The sequence below is a fragment of the Lucilia cuprina genome, chromosome 6 (assembly GCF_022045245.1).
Source record: "Lucilia cuprina isolate Lc7/37 chromosome 6, ASM2204524v1, whole genome shotgun sequence".
NCBI lineage: Eukaryota > Metazoa > Arthropoda > Insecta > Diptera > Calliphoridae > Lucilia > Lucilia cuprina.
In genome coordinates, this window is record NC_060954.1 from 16,117,310 (window position 1) to 16,135,406 (window position 18,097).

The 18,097-nt window shown below is 29.8% G+C and overlaps 3 protein-coding genes across 6 annotated transcripts in view; 1 reads left to right on the plus strand and 2 right to left on the minus strand.

The window, feature by feature from the left end:
* Window positions 1–1,115: 1,115 nt before the first annotated feature.
* LOC111684639 (chromatin-remodeling complex ATPase chain Iswi) lies at window positions 1,116–5,678 on the minus strand. Its single transcript, XM_023446851.2, has 6 exons — window positions 5,464–5,678; window positions 5,077–5,300; window positions 4,760–5,014; window positions 2,121–4,239; window positions 1,886–2,046; window positions 1,116–1,828 (listed from the first exon to the last, which is right to left on the minus strand). Exons 1-6 carry the CDS (start codon window positions 5,515–5,517, stop codon window positions 1,573–1,575), a joined length of 3,069 nt encoding a protein of 1,022 aa, XP_023302619.1. The 5' UTR covers window positions 5,518–5,678; the 3' UTR covers window positions 1,116–1,572.
* Window positions 5,679–6,837: 1,159 nt separating this feature from the next.
* LOC111684646 (protein preli-like) lies at window positions 6,838–9,506 on the minus strand. 2 transcript variants are annotated; one of them, XM_046955214.1, is made up of 5 exons: window positions 9,141–9,474; window positions 8,931–9,076; window positions 8,476–8,687; window positions 8,192–8,405; window positions 6,838–7,710 (listed from the first exon to the last, which is right to left on the minus strand). In XM_046955214.1, the coding sequence occupies exons 3-5, from the start codon at window positions 8,571–8,573 to the stop codon at window positions 7,300–7,302; spliced, it is 723 nt and encodes a 240-aa protein (XP_046811170.1). In that variant the 5' UTR covers window positions 8,574–8,687; window positions 8,931–9,076; window positions 9,141–9,474; the 3' UTR covers window positions 6,838–7,299. The 2 variants fall into 2 exon arrangements, with proteins under 2 accessions (XP_046811170.1, XP_023302629.1); XM_023446861.2 differs by lacking the exon at window positions 8,931–9,076 and having other exon boundaries at window positions 9,141–9,506.
* A 3,140-nt stretch (window positions 9,507–12,646) lies between these two features.
* LOC111684653 (transmembrane protein 164) overlaps window positions 12,647–18,097 on the plus strand; it is an 18,459-nt gene continuing 13,008 nt past the window's right edge. The window contains exon 1 of one of the 3 annotated variants that reach the window (XM_046955549.1): window positions 12,647–12,662. The gene's annotated coding sequence lies outside the window, so the exon portion shown is untranslated. Of the gene's footprint in view, window positions 12,663–15,491; window positions 15,582–16,991; window positions 17,016–18,097 lie in introns of those variants that run through there. The other 2 variants (XM_046955547.1, XM_046955548.1) reach the window with 2 other exon arrangements.

Sequence of the window (18,097 nt, forward strand, 5' to 3'; positions counted from 1 at the left end):
ATACGAGCAAACCATATAAAGATATGTATATGTAGTATCTACAGGATTTGACTCGTATACGGTATACAGTTTTGAACAATATTCATAATGACACCATAAATTCAGCGGCTGCAGGATATCGCATGGATATCGTACTCACCCATAGCAGACACAAAGATTATTTGCTGCTGAAAAGAAGAGTAGTTTTGGCACAAACTGAAAACGGGGCAAGGGCCTACTGGTCAGGTATAGACCATGCCGTCCCCAACAAATGTCCTGCATGCGGTCAGGATCCTCATGACATCTACAACATATCGAACTGTTTAGCCAACCCTACTACTCTACTCCACTCTATGCAATAGATTTGGAGACGCTTCCAGTTGAAGTAGCCTAACTTTTTTGCGGAAACACTGATGTACATAGAACCGCCCAACTAGATTATTGTATAGTTTTTGCCTTTACAACAACAACAACAACTTTCTATATGGAATAAAGGCTTAAAGAGCAAACGTGACACTTTATAGAAATGACAAAAAAGCAACTATTATAAATTTAAAAGGAATTAAAACAAAAATTCCCCATTAATAACTTAATTTAATAAACAAAACACTCATTATTTCACTTTCATCATTAATATATATTTTTTTTAATTGTTATAAAGTCTCGTGTAAACTCGTGTAAATAACCAATAAAAAAAATACACAAAACTACAACAATATAATAAATTATATTGTTGACAAGACAAGGAAAATCGAATATAAAAAAAACGAATATATTTATATGAATATATAAATATTATTCCTAAGAAACAACCACTTGTTTTGTGTATCTTATCTAAATTGATTAAAATTACAGTTATTTTAGCATTAGCTCTAAATAAATTTGTAAGTTAGTAACACAATTTAAAAGTTTTAGATGCATTTTTATTGTTAATCATATATTTTAATAAATTTATTTATACACAAGTGTAATTTAAAAGAAAATGGTTTTATTTAAAAAATATTCAAAAGAAAACACAATTTTTTTTAATTTTTTAATTGTTTTAATACAATGCAATAAAAATATATTTAAAAAAATTGTTTTTGTTTTTATTTTTAACATTTAGTAAGTATCAAGTGTTTTCTATTTAATAAGCAATGTTTCAAAATATGTTTAATAAAAATGATTTAAAAACAAGATAAAACAATATTTCTAAAGTTTCCGAACTTATCAAAATATTTGCAAAAAAAGAAAGAAAATACATTTAGGAAATAAATATTATAGAGTTTTAAATGACGTCGGTCTGCATGTGCTTAGATTAGATGTTAATTAAAGACTATTGAAAATATTTTCCATTTAATAGCCATGTTTATGAAGTGCTTGTTTAATTGTTTCAAAAAGTGTATTATTTGTCTGTCTAGTCTGTCGTTTAAATATTAAGGAAATGTTATTGGTATGATTTTGTTTTCATTTTGTTTAAATTTAAAACTTAAAGAAATTAAAATAAAATTAATCTCATAACACTATTGTTAACTTATAAAAATAGTTTGTTGTTTTGTTTTATTTTATTTTTTCGGTATAACTAAATATGTTTATGTTGTTTAATATTGAAATTTATTTCTTCTTTTTCTTGGCATTCTTCTCACTCGGTGCCACTTCAGATTTACGTTTCTGATTGGTTTTAGCTTGTGGTGTAGTTGCCGGTGTATTAGTATTCTTTGTGGCCTTTTTCTTTTTCTCTTGACGTTCTTTTTCCTCCAATTCGAGATTCTCCCTTTCGATCAATGTGATTAAGGTGTTACAACGTCTTTGCAATTCCAAGGCAGTACGAGATTTTATAAACCAATCGAAACGAAATTGTGGTGATGCTCTGGAAATATATGAAATTACCTATTAAAGCCAATCAATTGTGAACAAGTTTACTTACCTAATAGCTGCTCGTAATTCCTCATAAACATTTTCTTTATCAAAGCCCAATTTATGCAACATGCAGACTAAGAATCTATCTTCAATTTCTGTATAATTTTTACCCTTATTATTACCATACTGTAAACGCAACTGATGGAATGGTGCTCTATAGCGAGACATCTAAAAGTAATCGGAACAAAAGAAAATATTAATTTCTACAATTCCTTTTAGTTTTTTTCTTCTTTTCTACCCACCTTTTGATCCAATGCTTTCTTAATGGATAAACGTCGTTGTATTTTCGCCTCTCCTCTTTCAATTTGTCCCATAATACGTTCAATATCTTGCAATTCATGACATCTTTCCCAAAATACTGCATTATATTCAATTACCTCCTCGGGTGTTTTACCCTCAACATCTTTAGCTATATTTTCAATATCATCACGTCCATATTTCTCATTAGCCTTAATGAATTGATTGAAATCACGTTTAGTCCAGTTGGTGAAGCCTTGTGTAAGTAATGATTCCTTTTCGGCCAATTCCTCCTCGGACAAAGGTTCTGCCTCGTCAATTTTACGTTGTTCTTCACGTTGCACTTTAGAGGCTTCCGAACCGAGTTCAGGATTTTTGGGCACTTTGTAGCCGACCGTTTTGCGGAAATAATAGATTTCCTGATCGAGTATCTCAAACAGGCGAGGAGGAAAGAATTGAAAATCTTGCACTATAGGCTGTTTGGGTGGTCTGGGTGCCTTGGGTGCTTTAGGTTCGGAGACACGTAAAGCTTCACGGAAATAGGCATCAACAGCATAATTGGCTTTACGTTCTCTCTTGGGTGGTTCAATCCAATTGCCCAAGGCATTCATTTTTTGTTTTTCACGATAATCTTCTCCCTCAAACTGATACACCGAAGAGGGGGCACCATCATTGTTGGGTGTATCCATGGTAAATGTGCGCAAAGAACTCTCACCCAAATTATCAAGTTTAGCCTTTTCTTCGGCCGTCTTGGCTTCTCCTCTCTCCAGAATGGTATCAATATCTTCGTCAGTCAATTCAGAATCTTTAGAGGCAAATACATGATTGGCACCAAAACGTATAATGTTTAACATTTCATCCTTGTTCAATTGATTGCCCGTATTGGAAGCCAAACGTCCCTGTTGGATAACCAACTTATCAAGCCTCAATTTAACTTCAGCTCTTTCGACAATTTTCTCCTCTACCGTATTTTCTGTTATGAAACGGAAAACACGCACTTGTTTCTTTTGACCAATACGATGGGCACGATCCATAGCTTGCAAATCCATCTGGGGGTTCCAATCGGAGTCATAGATAATAACAACATCGGCTGTAGCCAAATTAATACCCAAACCACCAGCTCTGGTAGACAACATGAAAACAAATTTGGTACTATTCTCCATGTTATATTCTTGAATTTGTCTATTACGATCCTCATGGGGCGTTTGACCATCCAAACGACAATATTGATAGGAACGCCACAAACAATAATCTTCCAAAATATCCAACATTCTGGTCATTTGAGAGAATATCAAAACTCTAGAACCCTGAGCCTGCAATTTAGGCAATAGCTTATCCAAAATAACCATTTTACCAGAATTATACACTAAATGAGTGTCAGTGGTGTAGGGTGGACCAGGCTCGGCACCATCAAACAAATAAGGGTGATTGGTACATTTACGCAATTGCATGAGAATATTTTGCAAGCGCATCTTCTCTACTTTGCCCGCTCCATTGACAATATCAATATCTTTCATTAAAACTTTTGTATACCATTCACGTTGCATCTTCGAGAGACCAACAAAGATTTTAATTTCTTTTTTCGGCTTTAGACGCTTTTCCACTTCCGACTTGAGACGTCTCAATAAGAATGGCTTCAAGACGGCATGTAATCTTTGAATCAGAGCATCATCACCCAAACATGTATTCGTATTGAACCATTCATCAAAATCTTCGGCTGAATTGAAAACGTCCGGCAACAAGAAATTCAATAAAGCCCACAATTCATGTAAATTATTTTGTAACGGTGTACCGGTGATTAACAAACGATTTGATGTCTTAAATTCACGTAAAATTTCTGATAATTTAGATTTTTCATTTTTAATACGATGAGCCTCATCGATGACCATGTAACGCCAATTGAATTTCTTAAATACCGACTTTTCACGTATACACATCTCATAGGAAGTAACACAAACGTCCCATTCGCCGGGTAATAGTACATCGCGTATGAATGTGTTACGTGCATCTTGATCGCCTATCAAACAGACAGCTCTCAATGAGGGACACCATTTTTGGAATTCATTAACCCAATTTTGGAGCGTCGATTTGGGTACAATAACAATATGGGGACCAGCAGAATTTCTGAAAAATGTGAAAGGAAGAAATTAATACAATTTATGTGGAAATTTATTATTTTCAAAAGCGTTGGAGTATTAAAAAAAGAATCCGATATAAAATCTCTAAATGACTTCTAAACAAAATTGTTGTTGTGATTAATCATTTAAGGAATGGAAGTAAATAACAAATACAGAGAAATAGTTTTGTTAAGAGGATATAAACTTTGTTTAAGAACTTGTGACGAGAACATAAACATGCGTTCCTACTACAATTGCACCTCCGCTCCGGAACGGCTCGATTCTCAATCGGCCAAAGATTGTCAACTCAGCAACAGCTGTATCAACTGGAAGTTTTTTCCCCAGAAAGCAACATCCAGTAACAGCCAACATATTACAAAAACAACAACTTTAGCTCGTTTGTACCGTGTTTTTGAATCCGTTTCGTTAAAGGATAACATAACCTAACACAACCTAAACTGTAAACCGGCTCTTTGTTACACATATTAACCAAAATGAACAAAGCTCTTCCAAAATATTCAACTTACTTGAAATGCTTAAGATAACCCAAAAGGGAAATAGTTTGTAGAGTTTTACCCAAACCCATTTCATCGGCCAGAATACCATTAATACCATTTTCATGCAATGAAATCATCCAATTTAAACCACGTATCTGATAGTCACGCATTTCACCATTCTTAATGTAAGTGGGAGAACTTTCAAAACGAAAGATTTCCTTATTTTGTGTATCTTCAGCCAAAAGTTCTTCATCTTCTTCCTGTTCGGTTTTGCGATGACGATGGCTGCAAAACCAAAGGAAATCATTAATAAAAATTTTAATCGAAAATTGTTTTTTTCAACCTACTCTGCATTGCCACCCGAATCCTTATCCTTTTCTTTGTCCTTGGACTTTTTCGGTCTACCTTTGGGTTTTGTAGGACTCTTTGTGCTGTTACTCATGAAATGAGTGAAAATTTCTGTTTGTTTAAGCAAGAAATCGAAACGCTTGGTACGATCCGCTTGCATTTTATTATCAAATTCTACCTCTTTTTCCCCTGAAGAGGATGTCGTCTCTGAATTGGTTTCATTCTGGAAAAAATATAAAATAAAACAATTGTATATTTGTTACATTTCATCTAACAAAAACAAAAGCGCGTCCCTCCGCTAAAACAGAGGCTTCGCTTTTTTTCTTTTGTTTTAACATTTTACTTTTGACTAATTTGCGTGTGAAAAAAATTTGCAATTTTCTTACCGAGTTTTCCTCATTAGCTTCCATTTCCTCGGTCTTAGTTTCCTCTTTCGACATTTTACTGCTTAAGATTTAACTGTTTAACACAAATTTGTTTAATTATATACCGCTTTTAATTGTTAAAAATATATTTGAAATTTTTTTCACAATTCACACAATTCTTTTTTGCACTAGCAGACAGTCAGTTTTGTTAGTAAGAAGAAGCACAAATGAAAATGTGAAGCACAAACAGCAAAAAAGCGGCATGCAAAGCCCTGCGCCGACAAAAATTACTACGGCGTTGGTTGTCACTTAGTATATCTGCGGCAGCTTGAAATTAGCTGTAAGCCGGCAAAAATTTTAGATGTATTTTTAAAAATTTCAACGATATGATATAAAAATGGATCTAGAATTAAAGAAATTGGTTTTTTGAAGCAATTATTTATTTTTTTTTTTCCTTTTTTAACAGAATCGGCTTAGACACCTGGCGTCATGAAATAAAAATTGCGGCAAACGTGTAGTGTTGGTAATTGAGCGTTTTTCCAGCTACAAGCGTCATTTGTTGTAATCGGAATTATAGCGATTTTTAAAAAATTTAAATGAAAACTAAATAAGAAAAAAAGGAAATGAAACTGAAAATAATATGGAAAAGTAAAAATAAGTCGGGTAAAAACAAAAAATAAGGGATAAAGCAAAATAATATAAGATATATAATTTATTTTATTCACTTAAAGTCAAAATAATTTGGATAAAGTAAAAACGAAATGAATTTTTTAAACTAAAGTTAGGATTTCAAGTCAAATAAATATCGTAAAACTCAGATAAAGTTAAATAAAACCGCACAAAGTTAAAACAAAATAATTTTTATGAAATTTTTTCAGTTAAAATTTAATTTTTAAATTGATTCCCAATATAAAAATATTATAGTTTTTTAATAAAACTAAAAAAACGTTTACTAAATTTTATATATTATTTTATTTTTACTTAAAATATACAAAATATACATAAAATTATTAATTTTTTCTTTAAATTTAGTTTTTGATTACAAATAGAAATAATAAAAAATCAACAGTAATAATTTATTTTTTTTACATTAAAAATTAATAAAGTTTTTGTTTTTTTTTTCTTTCAATTATTATAATTCAGGATCATCTAAAATGAAAGTACATAATAAGAAGCACGCAGACTGGTATTGGTTTTATTTTGTGTTTAAGGACAAAACTAGGAAGAGTTTAACAAAAGGGGGGAAGCGATTTTGTAATCATTGGAATGAAAAATATATTTTGTTTCTTTTTCCGCTCAACATACATACATATTATCGAAAAATACAAATTTTCGTTAAATAATTAATAATTCGTACATTATCGGCAAACAAAACAAAATTGCTCAATTATTTTAGCACTATAATTAATGGTACTTGTGGAATTATGGCGAACAAACTGCAATCATATTATGAGAGGCAGTTTTAACCTGTTGGCTGTTTTAAAATAGCTTTGCATTAAGGGCAAAGTAAACACTATATTAAAGAATCTTTTTTTTTTTAGTTTAGTAGTTCACTTTGCCCATCATGAGGCTATTCTTCATACGTCCTTAATTTTAGTAGTTATGTACTTAGTATAGATATAAACTTATGCTTAAACAATTACCACTACATACTACTAATATAGAATGACGATTATTTGCAGATGTTTGGCATCCTTGTAACGGATCAACATCTCATCTATGAATTGTATACTCCACCTATTTCCTTTTTTCTAAAAAACAAAATTCCATATGTATAAACTTGGCTTTATGTTATAGCCCAATTTGGTGTTAAGGATCATGATGGTGTTAGATTTTTGTTTATATCACTTCAAAGTTTCAATTTTTAACTGAAAACACTTGAGCTATTTTAACAGCTTGATTCTTTAAGTATTCATAACTATTTTTGCAACCTTTTTTAAATGTTTCAGTTTTACTTTGTGAATGTGTATGATGATGTTCATAGTTTGTAGTGGCTGTAGCATTTGTTGATTTTATAATATTTGTATCCTTGATAGCTTCTGTTGTTGTAGTTCTATTAAGGGGTATGTATTTATGATTGGGAAACATTCTAGTTAGAACATAATTAAAACCATTGGCAGTTTTTTGACAATTTGACTTGAAACGTTCTATGCCAAAAGCACGAATAGCTCTGGAAAAGCCAAAGACTTGTGAACTAATGTACGCACGTCTTACAGCTATTGTACGACCATCGTTTTGTTCTTTATACTCGACAATTTCATCGACTTTCTGCAAAGATATAATAAAAAAGTTGAATTATTCATGAATATTTCAATTATATGTATTTCACACATATGGTGTTCCTGAATAGTAGAATAATTCAAATAAACCCATGTCTAAACTAAATAAACATCAACTTTTACTTTGTTTACTGCATACCCACTATAATTTCGTTAGTCAATAACAAAATAAGTTAACATGTCATTTATGTTAACATTTCGCTATGAATGAAAAAATAATGTAAACAAACAATTTACCGTTAAAAAAATAAAAACAAAATACCAAATATGTTAACATTTCGCTATGAATGTCAAATTATAAAAAAGAGGCATAATTAAGAAAGAAACTATAAGATAAGTACAAAGTCCAATATTTAAATGTGAAAAAACAAAAACAAAATGACTTTGACCTTCTAAATAAGAAAAAATAAAAACACACTGACACACACGCTAGAAGAAAACACACAAAAAATAAAGCAAAACAAAATTACCATAATTTTCTTAAAACCAATATTACGCGTAAATGTTATCAACGTTTTTTTCTTGGGATCTAAAACAGAATCTTCGATAATTTTGACGGGAGTATTTTTATAAAAACGTTCACCCCATTTGGGTACATGATTTGTTTTGGATAAAATACGACGCGAATATAATTTTCCATCACGTACTTCTCGTGAAATTGTATCCTCAGTTAATACATGAGCACTAAAATTTAAAAAAAATTATATATTTAGAGAAAGGTATAATAAAAAATTTTATTAATTTAAAATAATACCTGGAAGGATTGGGATAACGATTCCAATAGGCTTGTACAACTTGTTTCCAGGTATAATCGAATACAGTTTCCGTGCTATAATGTGAAGCAGTAACCATAGTGCAGTTTATAATATTAAAGTGTCGAACAGCAAGAATTTAAATGAAATAAGACAATGAAATTGTTGCTTCTTCTCTTTTACCTCAAGTATTCGGGTATGGAACTTTTGTTATCTGGAATGTTTTAGATTAGAAAGTTTCTGTTTAATAACTTTAAAATTGCTTATCAAATCAATACTACATAATATTGTTATTGAATTGTACACACTAAATCTTGTATTTTTGCTTTGATTTTACTCAACAACAAACAACCCTGAACTGAATTTTGTGAGATGTTAAAAATAGACCGGCAATGTTTGTCTAATTTGTTAATTTAATTAAATAAAACATTATACACATTATACACATTATACACACATTTAAACCTGCACACGATTCGTCGTACATTTTCCTACACATGTGCACTTCATATTTTAACGTTATAAGTAAAATGCATTTTTATGTGAAAAGTCACGTTGTACCGCTTGTTAGCCACAGCTGTTTATCACATTTCCTATATTCTTCTATTATTTAGATGAAAATAATATTGAAAGTAAAATTGTTTTTTAATTATTTTTAGCCACTCACCCCACTGTTTTTTTTTTTGAAAATCCTTTTATTATTACTTCAATACATATAGTAGTTTGTTATTTAAGCATGTAGCTATTTTATTTCACACTTAAGTTTTGGTATGCTTTTTTCACTGTTTCCTCCCCCTGATTATTGACTACTAGCCAGAATTTTCGTTTCGTAATCGTTGTTAATTCCATGCAGTCAATATATTATGTTATTTTAATTATGAAATTTATTCACTTCACTGTATTAAATACAATTATTGCAATTTTATATTTAATGTTATTTGATTTATTTTAAAGGCAGAAATTTTCTTTATCTCTGAATAGAAATTTCTTTAAAACTATTGCACTGCGGCTTTTCAATTTTCTTTATTTTTTTGTATTATTTGTTTCCACAAGAAAACAAACATTCACGGGAAAGTAATAGCTACGTGTCAAATAGCACGTACATTTTTTTACAGGGTTGTATATTTGGTATTATATTATGTTGAAAATAGTTGGCAATGCGTAATTAAGCTGTTAAAGAGCAATGAAAAACTTTAAATTGTTTATATAATAAAATTTTAAAAGGTTTAAAGACTAATATGTTGTAATTTGGGTTTGTCTGATTTTAATCAAATTGTACATGCCTCAAGGGGAAGTATTGCATGTGTGAAATGAGTGATTGTATACTAACACTGGATCGATTTTCTTTATTCGCTACTACGATTGGAATAAGGTTTTAATTGGTATACTCTTTAATTGTTTATGAGAAAAATACATAAACATATTATTTGAAAGGCATAATTATATAACTAAAAATTTGTAATATAAGTTGAAACTTTACTACATATGTAGATATATCCTGCATATGTATGTATCTCAGCTGTTAAATACATTGCACAATACATAGTTTATGAAAACTATCTAAGGTCAAAGGTTAAATAATCTTTACAGTATTTTTCAGCCATAATTATTGTATTATATATTTAAACATATATACATACTCATATTATTATGCTTAAGCCAAATTGTAAAAATGTCATGTGAATATATCTGATGTTTTGAAAACAAAAAATAACCGACCAATCTTTGAAAAGTATTGATTATTGATTATTTAATTATGTATTAAAATACGAAAAATAAACAACAGACACTACTCTAAGACAATAAGATGTATGGTGTGACAATGACAATGAAAAAGAAAAGAATTAAGTGTTCACATTGACAATGAAAATAAAAAATGCATTGTAATTTGACATTTAAAATTAAATTACTTCAAGGACAGGATTTTCAGATAAAGATAATCTACATTCTTTTTTTAACCCTAGTTCAATATATGTTTTTCATTAAACAGTAACGTCACTTATTATCTTAGTTTAACTGAGTATTATTGGCCAATTAAAGTTAAGTTATAAATGAGAAAACACAATTAACAAAAACAATAAGAGAATGATTTGGGAAGAACAAAAACTTAATATTTTAAGTAAATTGCAATTTTCTGATTTGTTTTGTTGTAGTTATTATTGTTTTAAATGTTTATTTAACATTTTTCATTTTACAAAAGTATTATTTGCAAAAAAACAGCTGTTCATTATTTACGATTTTGAATGAAAAGTTGGCAATACTAACAAAGTTAACTGAACTTCAATCCAAAACTGAAAAACACAATCATCGGTTAAAGTCCGCCTAAATATGTTCCGAGTTAGAAATTTATATTAAATATTTTACTTCGAATAGAAATAAACAATTTGTTGACGATTTACTCTTTACCGGTGAATAGAGTGGTTAGAAATTTTTTAAAAAATATTTTCCAAAAGTTAAAATAAGCGCTAGTGTGCATTGCTATTTAGTTATTATTAACGCTTAAATGCCTTTGTATATCGAATGAAAAACACTTTATCAAGAAATTAACACAGATTTGATAACGATACATCAAATACAAAAGACATCCATCCGTCCGTCTATATATCGATATACATATGTACATAGTTTTCATATACATACATATGTATGTGTGAATAGTTGTCTATATATTTGTTAATAGATTACTTGTATACATATATCGCTGGTTAGTTAACATAAGCAATGAGAAACAATTGCTGACAAAAAAATACGACAAAAAGAAAAACCAAAATACTATCAAGGGAAAGGTTAAAAGTGAACAAATAAACAGTAAGTGTAAACGTTATTAGAACCTATTTTAAAATATAAGCCAAAATCGGTTTAGAGCGGGTTTTTGAGTTGGGAATTAAATGCCAATTAATAAACAGATTAGTTAATCTGAAAATAAATTGATTCTGATGTTAATCCCCTTTGATGTTTTTTGTACAAGATTAAACTTTGCAGTGTTGCCATACAAAACAACAGAAAACGTCACTGTTTGTTATCAAAACAATGCATGTTTTATAAAAAAGAAGAAGACAATTGTAAATGTAATATGAAAATTAATGAGAACTTTATTATACAACAAAAAAACTATATTGTCTTCTTAATTTTAATCTTTATTTTAATAAGAATTGTTTAAACCAACTCCATTGGACGCTTAAACCAGCAAACAAAATTAGCTGATTGAGTATTCAAAAACAACTTTCGAGTATTAATTTTAGTTTAATCCCTAATTCTTCACCTAAAGATTGGCCCTTACGGTATTCAATTAAAGCACTATAATTTGATATATATCTTAGTTCGATGTGACTTTACTTTGACATATGATTAGTTGTCTCATTAGGACTTATATTTTTGACTTAGTTAGATATTGAAATTTTTTCATGTTCTTTTCAAATAACTGACTTAATTTTTTAGAAATTTTATCGAAAAACTGTTAAACTTTTTAAAAAACAAAAAATAATTATAAGTGTATGCCTGTTAAAATGTAAATCAAAAAAAATCAACATTTTTAATAAATATTGTAATCCATCTAAAGTGAAAAATTAAGAATTCTATTGAAAACTAAGGTTAGTATTGATTATAGTCCGATATTATGAAATACAGTGTTCCCAATGTAGTTTCTTAGACTTCGCTATAAGATCAAAGATATTTCGATTTAATAACAAAGAAAGTATTATCTCCTCAGGCTCTACAATCATCTGAATCCATTCGTCAAATTTTATATAGCTGTGCCCGTAATCATTAACATCCCGGATATTTTATTCTGTCGAAAATCGATCTCTTCTTGTTAGATTTGCGTCATAGGTTAATTGTGTAACTAACGTTTCAGCATTGTTCAGGATTCTCTGTTATCGAAATAGTATTACTTACCACTTCAGACATGGAAAATTATGTAGAATTGTACTTTTTGACAGCGAAAAATATCGCAGTACCCTCACGGCATATAAAGAGCATTACATATTCACCCCTATTGCCAATCATAATTTCTCGTGAAATATATTCCCTTTTCACTTTCGTTCAGTGTTCAGTGTATTAAACTTTTTTAAAACAAAAAATAATTATAAGTGTATGCCTGTTAAAATGTAAATAAAAAAAAAATCAACATTTTTAATAAATATTGTAATCCATCTAAAGTGAAAAATTAAGAATTCTATTGAAAACTGAGGTTAGTATTGATTATAGTCCGATATTATGAAATACAGTGTTCCCAATGTAGTTTCTTAGACTTTTCCAATAAGTATTCCTAAGGAAACAATATCGCTTCAAAGATATTTCGATTTAATAACAAAGAAAGTATTATCTCCTCAGGCTCTACAATCGTCTGAATCCATTCGTCAAATTTTGTATAGCTGTGCTCGTAATCATTCAAATCACGGATATTTTATTCTGTTGAAAATCGCTCTCTTCTTGTTAGATTTGCGCCATAGGTTAATTGTGTCACGAACGTTTTAGGATTGTTCAGGATTCTCTGTTATCGAAATAGTCTTACTTACCACTTCAGTCATGGAAAATTATGTAAAATTGTACTTTTTGACATCGAAAAATATCGCAGTACCCTCACGGCATATAAAGAGCATGACATATTCACCCCTATTGACAACCATAATTTCTCGTGAAATATATTCCCTTTTCACTTTTTTCGTTCAATAGCTTATTTGTCGTGAAAAAAAATTTCCCTGTTGTGAAATTTGTTGAAGGAATTTTGTAAATATTTAACAGCTGTTCCATACAAAATCTACTATTGTGAATGAATTGTTTACAACAAGTTCAAAATAGCAATTTTCCCTTCGAGGGAAATGAAAATTTCAAGGGAAAAACTAGCTCATAGAATAGACTATTAAACTGTCCATTCAAAAAACTATTAAAAATCTAGTGAATAGACTAGTCCATAGATTAGTCAAGGTAATAGTCCTCAGGCCAAAACTAGCACATACAATAGAATACTAAACTGTCCATTCAAAAGACTATTATAAGTCTAGTGAATAGACTAGTCCATAGATTAGTCAATATAATAGTCCTCAGGCCTTTCAATAGACTTGCCCAAAGGCTAGTCAATATGTTAGTCCTTAGATTAGTTAATAGACTAAAGAAAAGGCAATAGACTAGTCAAAGGTGTAGCCTATATAATAGTTATTGAATTAGTACATTGACTAGTCATCGAACTATTCCAAAGACTTTTCAATAAAGATCAATAGACTTGTAGTTCATAGACCAGTTCCCAGGTCATTTGATAGACTTGTACATAGGATTGTCAATAGGGTAGTCCATAGACTTACTAGTTAATAGACCAATCTATAGAAAAGTCAATAGACCATTCAAAGGTGTAGTCCATAGGATAGTCAACAAGTTAGTACATTGACTAGTTATCGAACTATTCCAACGACTTGTCAATGAAGAGCAATAGTCTATGTAGTTCATAGACTAGTCCCCAGGTCATTCGATAGACGTGTACATATGATTGTCAATAGGTTAGTCCATAGACTAACTAGTTAATAGTCAAATCGATAGAAAAGTCAATAGGCCAAATGGGCAACACATAGGGCCAATATTTAGGTGAACGATTAGGGATTTAATTAAAATTAATTATCGAAGGTTGTTGCTGAATTAGTTAATTTTGTTTGCTAGTTTAAGCGTCCAATGGAGGTGGTTTAAACTTGAGTAAGAAATGCAAAAAAATCATAAAATTTTTATTAAAATAAACATTAAAATGTTTGATTTATCGTTTGGTATCAATTAAATGGACTTCACAATATATTTTTTGTTTTAAATTTAAGTTTTCATTTATTTTCATATTACATTTACAATTGTCTTCTTCTTTTTTTATAAAACATACATTGTTTTGATAACAAACAATGACGTTTTCTGTTGTTTTGTTTGGCAACACTCCGATGTTTATTTTTGCACTCAAAAACATCAAATGGAATTAACATCAGAATAAATTTATTTAAAAAAAAGATAAAAGATTAACTAATCTGATTATTAATTGGCATTTGATTGACAACTCAAAAACCCGCCCTTAATAGTCAACAAATTAGTAAAGTGACTAGTTTTCAAACTATTCCAAAGACTTGTCAATATAGAGCATTAGACTATGTAGTTCATAGACTAGTCCCCAGATCATTCGATAGACTTGTACATAGAATTGTGAATAGGTTGGTCCATAGACTACATAGTTTTTAGACTAATTGATAGAAAAGTCAATAGACCAAATGGACAGCACATAGGGCGGGTTTTTCAGATAAAGATAATCTACATTCTTCGTTTAAACTTAGTTTAATATATGTTTTGTGTTTTTCAGTAAACTGTAACGTTACTTATTATCTTAGTTTAACTGAGTTTTATTGGCCAATTAAACTAAAGTTATAAGTGAGAAAACACAATTAACAATAACAATAAAACAATGATTTCGTAAGAACATAAACTTAATATTTTAAGTAAATTGTAATTTACAGCTGTTTATTGTTCATGTTTTTGAGTGAATAGTTGGCAATACAACAAAGTTAATTGAACTTAAATCCAAAACTGAAAAACACAGTCATCGGTTAAAGTCTGCCTAAATTTGTTCTGAGTTTAATCTAACAGCAAGATAAGCCTAGTTTAACTGAGTAGTAAGAAACCCGCCTTTTGTCATAGACTTTTTGATATCGTAATATATCGCTGTATGACATATAAAGTGGTGTCCATTGACTTTACATAAATTAGTTATTGAACTTTTCCATTTCAAAGTACTATGTATTAGGAACCTTTTCACCGTTTTGTATCGGTAGCAACCTAGAAAATTACTTTATTTACTAATGTCTCCCACTGTATCTCGAAATATAAAATAGATCAATACAACTATATGTTTGCTTTCTAATGACTTGACCCACCACTTTATGTCCATATCTATGTAAATATGTACTTATATTTGTGCCACACTTTAAATGCTCTATATAATTTAACAAACATTTTTTAAGTAGATTTTTTAGTTTTATATAGTAAACGAAACGGACAACATTGTTATACGGTTATATAGCTACAAGAAATAGAACTTAACAATAAAAGAAAACATAATTTACAAATAAAAAAACACAAAAAAATCATTGTAAGTTTTTTTTTGTATATATTGAACAAGGATATATAACACAGTTTAATTGATATTTTTGTAAGAAACACAACCCAGCAGTTCGACAAAGAATCAATGCATACGAAAAAGACAGTAATTAAAACTAATAGTTACCCACCTGAATGATCGTAGTTCGTATGTTTTGGGTCATTCGTCACTAATGTACCCTTTGTAATCGAGAATGAAGACAGTCGTCACTTTAGTGTCCCCTTTGTAAACGGGAGCGTAGACAGTCGTCTCTTTACTGTCCTCAAGTAACCTAGAGATTATAATCTTAAAAGTTGTTTTTTTGTTGTACTTCCGAAAGTAGTTGTTTACCTATCTTTTGGAGAAATGATTATTACTTTCTACTAATATGCCACCATCTGGTGGACTCAAATTTATATCTTTTGGGTCAATCGTCACATTATTGTCCCATAGTATTCTGGAGAGTAGACACTTGAAATTTTTAAATTTTAGTTCCATTAATATCTTACCACCTGGCTGACTCTAATTCGCATGTTTTTGGTCTATCGTCACAAATAAACTCTTTGTAATCAAGAATGAAGACAGTCGTCACTTTAGTGTCCCCTTTGTAAGCGAGAGCGGAGGCAATCGTCTCTTTACTGTCTCTTTGTAGGGTGTAGAGTGACGATTGATTTCCTCGTAGGACAAGCCCATGTTAAAATGGTCGGTCACCTGGGTAGTCAGGTGGCTAGGGGCCACCACAAGTGGTAGGTTAAGTGGTTAATTGGGGACTGTCCCGTTGAACTGCTGGGAAATTGAATAATTTACATAAATATGTGTGTATGAAATATGTATTTAAATAGCAACAACAAAATGTGTTGAAAATTATTTATACATTTCAAAAAATAACTGACATTTGCGATTGTTTACAAACATGTTTAATATATTGTTTGTTATGATTAAAAGCTTCTTTGTTTACACGTATTCTCTTCCTTTTTAATCAAAAATTTACACAGTGTGAGAGCGATTGTGTGAGAGAGAGCGATAGAGAGAGAGAGTCAAAAGTAGAGACATTCGTAAAGGACATGCTTTCTATAAATAAATGAAATATTGTAAAATAAAAAAAGCTGCCAAGAGTTAAAAAAAGTATGATAGCATGATTTCAGTTTTTTCTACCTTCCTTACGACAGTTTCTCGGTAAAAATGAAAACGTGAACACATTATAAATCACGAAATAAATAGTGAACAAAAAGAAAATAAAAATAAAGAAAATTATGTATTTTAAAATGAGTGTTAATTAAGTGTAAAAAGATATACTTTGTATATAAATTTAATTATAGAAAAATAGAAAATGTAAAAAAGAGCCTGCTGAAAGTTAGTAAAAGTTAAAAAAAAAAAGAAAAAATAAAAAAATAAATGTACACACACACACTCAAACATACATAATTGCAACGTTTGTATGTATATGTACGTCAATTACTCTATGCTGTGTAACAAAATATAGATTAAAAATAAATAAAATCCAAAAAATAATAGAAAATAATAAATATTAATAATAACTTAATAGTTAGTACTTTGTTTTATTAACTATACCATTAATATTTAACATAAAAACAATTGATTTTCTTTGGTTGTTGTGTTTGTAAATGTGTAAATGATTTTTTGTGTGTTTTCCATTTTTTTTTTTTTTGGCTACAAATTTTTCTTTTGTGGCATCCAGATGATGTATAATTTTATACGCACGAGGCATCTTTGTAATGTTAAAATTTTCAAGTATTTTTTGGGTTTTTTATAGTGACTCTTTATCATTTACTTTTCATTATTCCTAATGTCCTTTTTTGTTTAGTTTTAGTATTTTTTTTAACTTTTTACCATTAATTTAAATTGTTTGCCTTTTTTATAATCACTTTGTAATTTCACCCATTATTATTGTACCCTACACTGCTATAGTTGGTTTTTGTTCAAGTATTTGTTAGTATTTTATACATATTCTAGAAAGGAAGAATATTGGTTTTAGTTCTCATCATAGACCCTTCTAAAGTGCACACAGTATTCGAAAGTTAACACAACAAAATTCTAATATTCATGCAGGCGTAAGAGATATCCTTATGAAACCCTTTATATATCAATCCTTAACAGTAGACCAGGCATATTGTCAACTGAATAGTATATGGAATAGTGTACTAAATAGTTTAGTGACTAGCTAAGTAGTAGTCTGTACTTTAGTCTATTGACTGCTGTATGAATTAGTGTACCTTTTTTTCTTCTGAGGAGTCTACTGTCTTGTCCTCTGTATCGTCTATGAACAAGTCTATTGTCTAGTCTATGGACAAGTATGGTGACTTCTCTATAAACATATCTAATGTACATTACATTTGCTCGTTTAATTACTAGTCTATGGACAAGTCTACTAACTTACTAAACTGAAGAAGAATTGAAAAAGAACTGAACTAGAACTGAACTAGAACTGAACTAGAATTAAACTAGAACTAAACTAGAACTGAACTAGAACTGAACTAGAACTGAACTAGAACTGAACTAGAACTGAA